The 11,860-nt window shown below is 54.5% G+C and overlaps 1 protein-coding gene across 2 annotated transcripts; it reads right to left on the bottom strand.

Moving 5' to 3' along the window:
• Positions 1-3,437: 3,437 nt before the first annotated feature.
• On the bottom strand, positions 3,438-8,839 carry LOC146758188 (uncharacterized). 2 transcript variants are annotated; one of them, XM_085517385.1, is made up of 8 exons: positions 8,581-8,839; positions 8,054-8,207; positions 7,826-7,860; positions 6,280-6,501; positions 5,994-6,079; positions 5,375-5,499; positions 4,801-4,912; positions 3,438-4,600 (listed from the first exon to the last, which is right to left on the bottom strand). In XM_085517385.1, exons 1-8 carry the CDS (start codon positions 8,602-8,604, stop codon positions 3,865-3,867), a joined length of 1,494 nt encoding a protein of 497 aa, XP_085373511.1. In that variant the 5' UTR covers positions 8,605-8,839; the 3' UTR covers positions 3,438-3,864. The 2 variants fall into 2 exon arrangements, with proteins under 2 accessions (XP_085373511.1, XP_085373510.1); XM_085517384.1 differs by lacking the exons at positions 7,826-7,860; positions 8,054-8,207; positions 8,581-8,839 and adding an exon at positions 7,186-7,236 and having other exon boundaries at positions 6,280-6,883.
• Between the last annotated feature and the right edge of the window lie 3,021 nt (positions 8,840-11,860).

Here is an 11,860-nt window from a genome sequence, read left to right as displayed (position 1 = left end):
GGACCCTCCTCCGTGCTCTGCCTTCACCCCCCTCCAGGGTGGCCGTGTCACAAACGTCACCACGGCAACGTGGTGACATCATGGCCAGCTGCCCATTATGATGCTGGCACTGCTGCCTGCCCCGCCTGACAGTGCTGACCCATCTCTGCTTTCTCCCTCTCCTGGAGCTGTGAGTTGAGGGGTGACCCTGGGGCGAGGACGGGGCTGGGATGTGTGGCTGTTCTCTCAGTTCCATGGGCCTTGGGGACACCGCGGGGGCTGCTGTTGGGCTCCCTCCTGATATTGGTGGGCAATGGGCAGGGGAAGGAGGCAATGGGGGGCAGTTGGGGCTGAGCAGGCTACAGGACCGTGACTTGGCCACGTTGTTCTAGCGCTCACAATGGGCCCCTGCACCACAGGGCACTTGGGGGACGCTGGGTGTCTCCGCAGCCCTGAGGACCGGGCATCAGGGGCTGGGAATTAATTGATGGCATAGTCATGATGGCATTAATTGATGACTGTCTGTGGCCTGTTCCAGGGGACCTGGGCACTGTCACCTCCAGCCCTTCCCTTGCACTCCATGAAGCTGTGCAGAGGAACGGATCTGGAGGGGGCAGGCCCTATGGATGGCCCAGATTCATCATTAAGGTGGGACAGGGGCTGTGGCTTCTGTCCCCAGGGGACTCAACGTCCTGCCCTGGGTCTCTTGGCTGCTGCCAGACCTTCTCCTGCCCTGAGTCCCTGGGGACAAACCCTGCAGGGACAAGGCTCCTCCTTGCCAGTGCTGCCCTCTGACATCCTCTGGTGCCCAGTGAAGACCCTGATAATCAGTGACATCCCATGATGATCAATAAATCCCTCAGCAAAGCTACACGCTGCGTGTCTGTGTCCTTGTTCTCATGCTCAGCAGGGACAGCTGGGATCTCTCCTTGCCTGGCTGTGGCCACCTCAAAGTGCCGGGAGCCTTCCCCAGCTCCATGCCATGCACACCATGTCCTGCACCCCTGTGGCCTTCCCCACCCTGTCGCATCACCTGCTCCAAAGTCCTAAAGGATGGAGCTCCTCATGCTGCCAAGCAGCCCCAATAACCTCCCTCTGCTCTCTCTCAGCGCCTCCATACAGTTCCTCCCAAACCTGTTACACTTTGATCCACCTCTGCATGGACACAGTGTGACCACGTCACCCTCCTTTTAGCCGCTCTCTTATTGCAGACACTTGGCCCTCCTTTGGGTCTGCTTTATGCCTCTTGTGTCAGAGCCCCAACCCCATTACCCAAAGTCCGCATATCCCCTCCCACAGACACCTCCAATCTCCCGATGACCAACGAAGCACTCTGATGACCAGTGACACCCCTTCTCGATCACTGAAGCCTTCTGATGGTCAATGAACATCTCTGACAACCAGTGGAGCCCTCCGACAACCAACAAAGCCTTCAGATGACCACAGTCATTTCCTCTGGACACGCTCCAAGGTTGTGATGTCTTCCTTGCAGTGAGGGGCCCAAAAGTGGACACAGCACGGGAGGTGCGGCCTCACCAGAGATGAGTATAAGGGGACAATCACTGCCCCGCTCCTGCTGCCAATGCTGTTTCTGATACAAGCCAGGATGCTGTTGGCCTTCTTGGCCTGCTGGGCACACCAATGGCTCAAGTTCAGCCAAGCATCGATCACTGCCCCCAGGTCCAGGTCCTCTACGCAGCCTTCCAGCCACTCTGCCCCACACCTGAAGATTTGCCTGGGGATGATGTGGTCAAAGCGCAGGATCCGGCTCTTGGTCTTGTTGAACCTCATCCCAATGGGTTCAGCCCAGCCATCCAGCCTGTCCAGATCATTATGTGCTTACCACGGTGGAGGCAACCGCTGGGCGGCTTGAAACATATGCAGTATCCCATCATGCAGTACTGTCCTCTAAACACCATATTAGGTCTCAAGAAAAAATTCTTGTGGCTACGTGGCACCCCAGAAAGAACTGAGTCAGATAATGGGGCTCTGATGACCAGTGCTGCCCTCTGGTGCCCAGTGAAGAAATATCTAGATCACTTATCAGGATGGCAATTGATTGGCAATTGCAACGGCAACGGCAGGTCCCCTTCAAGCAGGAGAGCATGCAGAAAGCAGCGTTGCAACTTTTAGGCCCAGTTACTCCAAGCTGATCACTTTCTCCCCCAGTTCCTCATTGGCTGAGTACTTCAGGATCACAATCTCCCCGAAAAAGACCAAGGGGTCCTGATAGATGAGAAACTTAACATGAGCCAGCAGTGCGCTCTGGCAGCCCGAAAAGCAAATGGGATCCTGGGCTCCATCAGGAGAGGGGTGGTCAGCAGGGATAGGGAGGTGATCGTCCCTCTCTACTCTGCTCTTGTGAGGCCCCATCTGGAGTACTGTGTCCAGGTGTGGAGCCCTCAGTACAAAAAAGATATGGAGATTTTGGAAAGGGTCCAGAGGAGGGCCACAAAGATGATCAGGGGGCTGGAGCACCTCCCCTATGAGGACAGGCTGAGGGAGTTGGGTTTGTTCAGCCTGGAGAAGAGAAGGTTGCGGGGTGACCTCATTGCAGCCTTTCAGTACCTGAAGGGAACTTACTCCCAGGAGGGGAGTAAACTCTTCGAAAGGGCTGATGATAGCAGGACTAGGGGAAATGGTTTTAAGTTGAAGGAGGGAAGATTTAGGTTGGATGTTAGGGGAAAGTTCTTTACTAGAAGGGTGGTTAGGTCCTGGAACAGGCTGCCCAGTGAGGTTGTGGATGCCCCGTCCTTGGAGGTGTTCAAGACCAGGTTGGACAGGGCCCTGGGCAACCTGATCTAGTAAATGTGTATGTTTGGTGGCCCTGCTAGGCAGGGGGGTTGGAACTACATGATCCTTGAGGTCCCTTCCAACCCGGGTGATTCTGTGATTCTGTGATCATGGAATGCATTTGGATCAGTGATGCGTTTGGAATCATGGAATCCTAAAATTGCTCAGGTTGGGGAAGAGCTTCGAGGTCCTGCAGTCCAACTGCAGCCCAACCACGGAACCAATGCAGTCTCTCCAGCTGCATCTGCAGCACCTTTCTCCTCTCCAGCAGATCAGCACTCCCTCCCAGCTCGGTGCTGTCTGTGAACTTACTGAGGGCGCACTCAATGCCCTGGCCGAGATCCCTGATCAAGGCGTTCATTAGGAGCGTCCCCAGTGCCGAGCCCTGGGGACACCACTTGTGACCGGCTGCCAGATGTAAAGGCTGCTCTGGGTGTAGAGGCTTGGCTGAGTGCCTGTCTGAAAACAAACCTGCCAGGAACCAAACAAGGCAGAGGAGCCACGATGCCATGTGAGGTATCTGTATGCCTGCCTATGTATCTGCACAGCAGGCCCGGCTGCCCCTGCTTCCCCGCTTTGTGGGAGCTGGGGGGCTGTGACACGGCACAAATGGCAGTGCAGTCGGTAACTCGGGCTATATATATGTATACAGACACATGTGCATATTGTGTTTTGATTGTTTATTTGTATTTAGATGTTTATATTAAGTATGATGTGATGTAGAATAACAAGAGAATACAATATTATAAAGATATATAATTGATATAGATAGATAGATATAATAGATATAGATATATAGAGAGATTTATAATAATATAGGTATAGCAACAATGTTGCTATAGAATAGCAATATTACTAAGCCATGCCATTCTTTACCCCTTGCCTCGAACACTTCCAGCTATAGGGTTTTGCTCCTAAAGAGGCAAGGGGTCTTGGAAGAGTCCACACTCAGTCTCCTTGTTCCTTTGATTTTCTTCAAGGAGGTGGCATGCAGGAATGACACAAATGGGTCTCAATGGCACAAGTGGGACTCAGCAGCTGTTTTGCAGCCTCTAGTGGAGCTCTGACTGTCCTGGGCACAACACACCCACATCAGCGTGGGTAGGGTGTGCCCTTCCTGCGGAGTGGGGCTTTGGTATTTGGAGACTGACTCCTGGGAGACCCTGTTTCTTTCCTTATGGGTGGCAGAAATGCGGATGTGATGGCGGGGGACTCATGGCTGGTCTCGCCATGAGAAGCCGCTCCTGCCATCTCTTCAGCGGGAGACCCCGCTCCTTCCTTAATGGGTGGCAGCAACCCAGATCTGACAACAGAGGGCTCCTTGGGCAGGCTGGGATCTACGTGAGATGTTTCCGCTGCCACCTTTTCAGTGGGAGACCCTGTTTTTTCCGTTATGGGTGGCAGCAATCTAGATCTGCTGTGGGAGGACTGCTCGGGCAGGCAGGTCTCACCACAAGATGTTGCTGCTGCCATTTCCTTTGGTTGCTCCTGCGCTTCGCTGATCTTCTTAGCCCTTTTCCTGAGAAGTTTCACCGAGTCGCATGCCCGAAGCGCCAGCGTGGATGGTTTGCCTGGGGTCTCTGAGGATAGGCTGGACGCGGACCCAGAGGACGATGCTGGCTCTTGGCTGCACGAGGCCTTGGCTTCCTGCAGCTTGGGCAGCGCACCCTCACGCTGGGCTTCCTCTGCTCCTCCTTCTTCATCGAGGAACTTGATGCGTCTTGTTCGGCCCAGCCCTTCTCGGCTCTCTGTTCCCTCCAGGCCCTGCAGCTGGCAGCTCATTGGCTGCTCTGGGGCTTCAGGCACTGCCCGGATGGGTGGCAGAACACTGAAAGGACAGAGCGGGAGAGGTCCGCCTGAGTGGCTGAGATGTGGAGAGGGGCCAGCCCTGTGAACTGGGGGGATCCTGGCGTCCCCATCCCAGCACTCTCGGGCGCCCACAAACAAGCAGCGACCCTTTGGCGTTAGGGAATGGGCTCTCGTTGGGTCACCCCCACGCACATCCCAGCCCACAGCCTCCAGCCTCACCTGTTGGCAATGCTCTCCCTCCGCAGTCTGTTCTTTATCCTTCGCAACTGCTCTCCATCAACAGTTGCAGTGCTCAGGCGTCTAATATATGTTGGAGTGTTGTCAAATCTCACTGCAGTTGGGAAGGAAGAGGAGATTCACCGTCAAGCCTTTGGCTCGCTCACAAGCAGCACTCAGGCCTGTTCCCAGAACCCGCCCTGAAACCATCTCTGTCTCTACTCCCCCTCTCTGCAGTTCAGCTCTGTTTTGGGCTGCAGGAGGGACGCTGGCTTTGGGAAAGAGGAGCTGGCTGGTGACAAGAAGGTGGCAGGGTGACTTTTGAGGTCCCTGTCCTTCCACTGCGGGAGGGCAGGGCCTGAGATCCCCACATCCTCCTGCCATAGCCAGGGATGGGGGTACGTCACACACAGCACCTTCCTTTTGGACAGGCCAACCACAACCTAAGGGGAAAAGGCCGTGCTGAGCCAGCAGGAAGGTTTGATGCAAGTGAGAGCCCTGGGATGAAGGTCAGCAAGGGTCTGCCCACCACCAGTTGATTGCCCGTGCTGTGGAAAAGAGCTGGAAGCCACTTCACCTTTCTTGGCCCCAGTAAGAGGTGGCAAAGTCTCTTCTTTTGTTGACTTCTGTGACCCAGACAAGCTCCCAGAGGACTTGCGCTGTATCAGGGGCGGCAGTTTGGGGACCAACTCCATTTGGAACCTGTAAGCGAGGAGAAGGCAGTGAGCGGTGTGACGCAGTGCAACAGCAATCCTTGCTGCTCTCTCTGCTTGTCTGCTCACAGGCACATTTTCATGCCGCATGAAGGCTTTCTAAAGCCGCTAGCACGGTCACTTGGGATAGGAGGAGGGGAAACAGTTTCAGGCAGAAAGAGGGAAGACTGGCTGGGATGGGAGGAAGAAGGTTTTAGCTGGAGGGTGGCGAGGCACTGGGATGTCTTGCCCAGAGAGGTGCTGGGTGCCTGGATAGGCATTCAAGGCCTGGCTGGACCAGCCTCAGAGCAACCTCATTTGGAGGCAGGTGTCCCTGTTGTCCGCAGGGCAGTGGGACCGGGTGCCCTTTTCGGGTTCCTTCCTGCTCCAATCGTTCTGTGATTCTCTGGCACATCCTCCTGGGCAGGACACTGACGGACACGAGGCACAAGCGCTACAGAATGAGAGCTGAGCAGCTGCATCAAGCAGCAGAAAAATACTCACTTGGGTAAGACGACAAGGCATTTTGAGAACACCAGGGAAGCCACTGGTTTCACACGGGACACCCCCATGTCCATCAGCGAGGGGGCCTGCAAGGGAGGAACAGGGAGGTTGTGGGATGTCCTGGTCATGGCTGAGGCACTGGGGACACGAGGAGCCCGAGGCAGGGAGAGCTGACAGCACCGCCACACCTGCACAGCTCGAGCAGCTGCCCAGGTCCTGGTGAGCCGTGTGCGGGCTGAGTGAGGCTGATGGTACTGCCCAGGCTATGGAGAAACCTACGGCTCACCTTGCGAACGGCTCCCCTGAAGTTCTCTTTCCCCAACAGCTTCTCCAGGAAGTCATAATAGAACTTCATTTGGAAAGTCAGCCCGTCAATAAGGAGCACTCCGACATCCTTCAGGACCATGGCCACGTTCTCCCCATTCTGCAGGCAACTGGAGAGCAGCGACACCGTGCTTTGGATGCACGACTTCACTGTCTGCCAGCTCACAGAGGCGGCTGCAGCCACCTGGCTGCAGTGCAGGGGCTCCACCTTCCTTTCGACTGAGAAAATACCAGATACAGGGTTGATGATACGGTTGCTGTTCCACCTAGAACTGCTTCTAAGGGACATCATCCAGATTGGCCCCGCGTTTGGACAGGCTCCCCAGAAGGGGAGGTCTGCTTCTGAGAAGGGAGGCGGTGGCCCTGTTTGCCCTGTCCACGAAGCCAGCAAGGGTTTAATCCCCCCTCCTACCTGGCAGGGACCCCCTGCGGGCCTTGAGGTGGTGCATAGCTATGAGGTTGCTGGCCAGGTGAAACACGGGCCAGCACAGGGTCACAGTCCCGTCCTCCATCCTGATCTCCCTGGAGATGATGTCAAAGGTGCCGAAGGTGGGAATCCAGACCCCCTGCGAGTGGAGGAGGAAGAGAGGGAGGACGCGTTACGGGCTGGCTGGAGGAAGAGCTGGAGGTGGTCCTTTGCGGGGACAGATCTCAGGAGCCCCCTCCTGCTGTTCAGAGGCACAAGCCAGGGCAGCGGGGACGGCTTTGGGGCTGCACAGCCCTCTCCTTCCCCTCGCCCTCCCTCCCAAATGCAGCTCAGCAGGGAAACACGGGGTAAGCTTCCTGCTGTGTGTGCAGGGGAAGACTCAGAGGAAGTCCAGGCTGAGCCGGACAGGGCGAGGAGGAACCCGGCAGCCAACAAACGCACCTTGTGCACCAGGAGACTCTCGTGTACCAAGGCGGCCACCGCATCCCAGACCGCAACTCGCTCTGCAGATCAAAGGAAAAGCAGGTCACACTCTGCACCTGCCGCTTCCCGGCACCCCTCCCACTGCTGGGCAGGAGGGAGGTGGCACATGTAAAGTGCCATCTCCATCCCAAGACTGGCTGCAGCACCGCTCCCGTGGTGGCTGCGGGCCCGTGTACCTTTGGTATTAGCGCATGTTTGTCCAGAGGCAAGGCCCGCCCTGGGGCCGTTCTCACTCATCCCGGGTTGCTCCTTCTCGGCACCGGCCATGCTGGAGCTCATCCTTCAGATGCGTCTGCTCTGTACCAGATGCTCCTTCAGGATGCAGGACCCTCCTCCGTGCTCTGCCTTCACCCCCCTCCAGGGTGGCCGTGTCACAAACGTCACCACGGCAACGTGGTGACATCATGGCCAGCTGCCCATTATGATGCTGTGAATAGAACTTCATTTGGAACGTCAGCCCGTCAATGAGGAGCACTCCGACGTCCTTCAGGACCATGGCCACGTTCTCCCCATTTTGCAGGCGGCCGGAGAGCAGCAACACCATGCTTTGGATGCACGACTGCGCTGTCTGCCAGCTCACAAAAGCAGCTGTAGCTACCTGGCTGTACTTCAGGTGCTCCACCTTCCTGGGGGCTGAGAAAATACCAGATACAGGGTTGATGATACGGTTGCTGTTCCACCTAGAACTGCTTCTAAGGGACATCATCCAGAACGGCCCCGCGTTTGGACAGGCTCCCCAGAAGGGGAGGTCTGCTTCTGAGAAGGGAGGCGGTGGCCCTGTTTGCCCTGTCCACGAAGCCAGCAGAGATTTAATCCCCCCTCCTACCTGGCAGGGACCCCCTGCGGGCCTTGAGGTGGTGCATAGCTATGAGGTTGCTGGCCAGGTGAAACACGGGCCAGCACAGAGTCACTGTCCTGTCCTCAGTACCAATGTCCTTGGAGATGGTGTCAAAGGAGCCAAAGGTGGGAATCCAGACCCCCTGCGAGTGGAAGAGAAAGGAAAGGCGGAAGCATTACGGGCTGGGATGAAGGCTCATCATCTTCCTCACTAAGCCTTGTCATCTTCCTTGCTGTAAACTTTCAACCCTGCAGGAGGGGCACCCTCCAAACTGGTTCCAGCTGCCCTGTGGACATCTAATCACTCCACTGTTCTCGGGCTGTTCCACCCTTATCTTTATGGCCTTCATCCCCCTTGGTTTTCCACACTCACTGTCTGCACTCCCCATTCTTCTAACAACTTTGACAGAAACCATCTTTCCACTCCCCTGTCCCAGTTTCTGTGACACTTTCTTTCTCTCCCTCACTGTGGGGCCCTTCTATCACCCTTCAGTTCCCCCCTTTTCTTTCACCTACCAGGACTTCCACCTGCTGGATCATTTGATTCTTTCTTGATGTGTTCTGAAATAAGCCCCGCTCTCCACCTTTTCTCTTAGCTCACGCCTCTCCCATACCTCGTATTCCCTTATGGCATCCTGGCACAGACACAAAGAGCACCACCTTCCCACACAAGTCGAACACAAGAGTAGCAAGGTGATGCAAACTAAGAAAAGCTGTTTGAACCATCCTAAAATTGGCAACTAGTAATTTATCCCATAGTCCAGAGAAAGCCATTCCCCAATCAGTCTTATGCCTGCCTACTTCACGTTGCAATACAACTTTGGATAAAGGGGATATCTCCTCTTGGACTGCCCACAGGGCACCTGCATTCTCAGGCATTTCTCAAGCTGCAGAGACGCTCACTATAGCCCTTCACAGCGGTGCTACTTTTAAGACCAGGATAAGAGCTCTCACAAAGCTATGGCATCCCGTATTACACCTTACCAATGGCTTATTCACCCTTCTTAGCCCACCTTGCATTTTTATACTGGCTCCACATAGTCCTCACTATGCCAGGTGGGAGTTTGAGCTCTCCCATCTCCCCACAGCCACCCAAAGCCTTTACCCGAACAACACTTGCTCATTCTATTACTTCCGTTTTGATACTCATGCCCATTAATCAGAGTCTTATTACTTCCCTTCATAGCGGCCACTGTTTAATATGGCACCTGCCCCTCAGTAAATGGACTCCCTTTGACCGCTTTTATATCTGTACTGAGCAGATGAATTTAGTCACAGGATCCCAGATCACGGTGCTTCCGTCCCTGCCTTTGGTAATCGTGTACAGACCCAGCAATCAAGGAAGTATTATGTTTTTGGAAAGCTACTAATTACACTGCAAAGCAAATTAGTGACCGACTCGTCATTTCTTTATGTTTAACTTTCCATGGAGCACTTTCCTTGACAGACCAAGTAGTTCCTCAGCATCTTGGAATCATCTCCTGTCAAAATACTTTAATGACTGCACGTGCCTGAACAGTTCTACAAGGGAAGCCTCCGGCCACTAAAAAAGGTACCAACATACAGCGATACCCCCCTTTTCTTGGTAGCTCTGAGAACTCAATTTGCCACTGTTGCCCTGGAAGGTACCCTTTCCCATTAGGCCCACTTGTGCCCTGTTCCTGGCACTGGGATCGTACTTTGTAGAGTCCATTTGCCCAGTGTATCCCCTTACCTTCCCTTATAACCAGTGTCCATAAAATACTAAGGGGCAGAAGAATGCGACCATCTGGGCATGCACCCACCTTTCAGCTTGCTCTCTTCCCTTTTAAATCATTAATTGCACTCCTGTCCTCTTTAGAATATTTTACAGGTTTTGACTCAGGTTCAGAGATTTTAAGTTTACCGTCTGGAACTGAAACCTTCTTCAACTGCCTGTTCTGCCACCTGACCCATCATCTTATTCCCTATTTCCTGTACAGTGTTGCCTTTCTGATGTCCTTTACAGCGTATAATAACCATTGGTAGATTTACATCATACTGTTTTCCTTGTGTGTGAGCAATCCTTGCCATTTTCAGATGGCACTATGAGCGTGTGGCACCCCAAAGACATAATTAGCATCGGTCGATATAATTAAGGCTCTTGTCAAGGCAGTTATTCCAGCCTTCTGAGGGGAAGTCCCCACAGCTGATGGTAGTGCTTCCATTACCTGCTCAGTAACAGTTACTGCATATCCTGCCTTGCAGCCTCCTTGTCTCACAAAACTGCAGCTGTCGGGAAACCAGGAACTTCTGCATCTTCTAAGGGTTCATCCTTCAGGTCCGACGGATCGGCAGCAACGTGCAGCTTCAGTTGTTTCAAAGCAGTCACGTAATACTGATTCTCCATGAGGTCTGCTAAGGAAAGATACTGGGTTGACAATATTAGGAACAATTATTTCTTTGGGGTGAGAGCCAATGTCCCGCTTTGCCTCCAATACAGTCAACAATGTAGGAGATATTAAAACCGGGATCCTTTGGCCCAGTGTAGATTTATGGGCTTTTTGAATATCGAGCATCAGAGCAGCCACCGCCCTCAGGCACCATGGCCATCCCGTACTCATTTCATCAGGCTGTCTGGAGTCCGTAGCCGTGTATCCATAGTCAGCACCCTCCTGCCATTCCTGGGAACGTATGGAGTTCCTTGGCAGTCTGTGGCGCAGAGGTTTGGCAAATGGTTTCTTTCCTGGCAGTCCTTACTGTGGGAACACAAGAAGGACTGCACGGAGCAGCAGCTGCGGAGCAAGATAAACAGCACAAGAACCAAGGACACCTCGAGGAGAAGAAAGAATGGATGGCGGCTCTGGTTGGATAAGAGCCCACATGAATGGTTGCAGAATGTTGGTGCAATGTTCCGTTGGCGTGTAGGGGTGAATGAGAAAGCCAGAAAAAGAAAACTTGTGAAGGTACAGAAGTGATGTGAGGGGGATCTGCTGGGATGGGGGGAAGCCACACGGGGTGGTGGGGCAGTGAAAGGATGCCTACGGGAAGGCTAAGGGGCACTCTGGGGAAGCTGTGGGGCAGAGCCACACCTAGGAGCTGCCTTTACCCAACACAGTGCTGGTGCTGGAACTGCTGCTGGCCACGGGCCGTGGGCAGTGATGGGGCTGTTCCAGGGCTGCACTAGGATGGCTCTGGGGGCTGCTGTGGGGCAGCAGGTGATGAATCTGTCCTGCACACGGGACTCCCCCATAGCCCCTTAGACTTCCATCTTGCCCCCAGGATGTGGGCGAGATGAGGGTCTAGGGCATATAGAGAGTGCTGTTCTACAGCAACCCCAGAGCCACTCTACAGTACCCCCTGAATGACCCAGGAACAGACCCAGCACTGTCCACAGCCTCATCTGGGCTTATGGGGTTATGGGTCATGTGGAGCCTTGGGGTCACGTGGAGTTATATGGGGTTATGGGGTCATGTGTGGTGATAGATCAGGGCTCCACCTTTGGGCCACAGGGAACCCCAATTTCCTCTCAGGAAGAACTCAATACATGCACTCCAACACTGACCCACATCCCCCATTCTCACCCCAAACCACTCTCTACATGCCCCCGGGCCCCCTACGCCACATCTGTGCCCTACACCTTTTCCAGCACTGCATTCCCCTCCTGCAGCAGCCCCTCCTGTCCCAGCACCGTGCTGCTGGATGGGATCTGGAAGGATACGGGGGTGAAGAGGGGCCCCAGCAGGGCTCTGGGAGTCCTTGAATGGTGATGGGGGTCCTGTCAGGCTAGCAATGGGGAAGGCGTACTGGGTCTGAGGAAGTCCTGGAAGGGTTCTGG

Source organism: Coturnix japonica, chromosome 16 (assembly GCF_054131305.1).
Source record: "Coturnix japonica strain WE chromosome 16, WE-NBRP24, whole genome shotgun sequence".
Taxonomy (NCBI): domain Eukaryota; kingdom Metazoa; phylum Chordata; class Aves; order Galliformes; family Phasianidae; genus Coturnix; species Coturnix japonica.
The sequence above is the reverse complement of the archived record's forward strand: the minus strand, read 5'-3'. Positions and strand labels throughout refer to the sequence as shown.

Excerpts from the sequence above, each read along its gene's own strand:
- LOC146758188 (XM_085517385.1), bottom strand. The coding sequence starts at position 8,604 with ATGATCCAGCAGGTGGAAGTCCTG. Across the intron at positions 8,208-8,580 it reads TCCAGCAGGTGGAAGTCCTG|GGGGTCTGGATTCCCACCTT; the intron begins GTAGGTGAAAGA and ends TTCCACTCGCAG. Across the intron at positions 4,913-5,374 it reads TCTTACTGGGGCCAAGAAAG|TGAGATTTGACAACACTCCA; the intron begins GTGAAGTGGCTT and ends TCCCAACTGCAG.